This window comes from Monoraphidium neglectum (assembly GCF_000611645.1).
Source record: "Monoraphidium neglectum strain SAG 48.87 unplaced genomic scaffold scaffold06172, whole genome shotgun sequence".
Lineage (NCBI taxonomy): Eukaryota > Viridiplantae > Chlorophyta > Chlorophyceae > Sphaeropleales > Selenastraceae > Monoraphidium > Monoraphidium neglectum.
In genome coordinates, this window is record NW_014007464.1 from 1,723 (window position 1) to 2,457 (window position 735).

A 735-nucleotide genomic window follows, 5' to 3' on the forward strand; every position below is an offset into this window, starting at 1 on the left:
GGATGCCGGTCAGCAGGAGGGTCGGGGATTGACATGGGTCTAACTTGTGTGGTGTACATACTCAGTGCTTAAATCCAAGGACGTGACAGGGCATCGATCATCGAGCGGCGGCGCAGCGTGTGGGGCCGCGGCCGGGCATGCGGGCGTGCGCGCGCGCGTGATGGCGGCCGCGGAAGGAATGAGCGAGGCGCCGAGCGGCCGCCGCAACAAAGGACGGCCACGCGCGGGCGCAGGCGTGATTGCAGGCGCGGTCAGCAGCAGCCGCGCACGCCTGCGGCCGGCGGGGAAAGAGGGTCGAGGGCGAAGGCCACGCCTGGAGGAGCGCGCCACGAGGCACACACACGCCCCAGCCGCTGCGCTCGTCCGCGCCGCCAAGGCGCTCCCCCGCGCAAAGGCCCTCGCACAATTGCGCGCCGCGCGGAGGCCGCTCTAGCTGCGCTACGAGCAAGGTTACCAGGCCTCGCGCGGCATGGCCGCACCAAAATCGGTCTGTCGGCCGGCGGCGCACGCCGCCGCCGTCGCAGCGGCCGCCGTCGTGCCTGCAGGGGTCGCGTCAGAGCCACGAGAAGCGGTAGCACCCGCGTCCGGCGGCGCCGCGCGGTGGCGGTGCCCGAGCGGCGACAGGCTGCGCTGCAGGTGCTGCTGCTGGTGCTGGTGCTGCTGCTGCTGCTGCTGCTGCTGCTGCTGGAGGGACGCCGCCGCCCCGCCAAGCTGCGGGGGCGCGCCCTCCCAACC

The 735-nt window shown here is 73.2% G+C and overlaps 1 protein-coding gene across 1 annotated transcript; it reads right to left on the reverse strand.

Moving 5' to 3' along the window:
* Positions 1-450: 450 nt before the first annotated feature.
* MNEG_16260 (hypothetical protein) lies at positions 451-726 on the reverse strand (the record flags this gene model as incomplete). The annotated part of the gene is made up of 1 exon (XM_014035270.1): positions 451-726. A coding segment is annotated over one exon (276 nt), but the record flags the coding sequence as incomplete, so codon positions are not given.
* Positions 727-735: the final 9 nt, after the last annotated feature.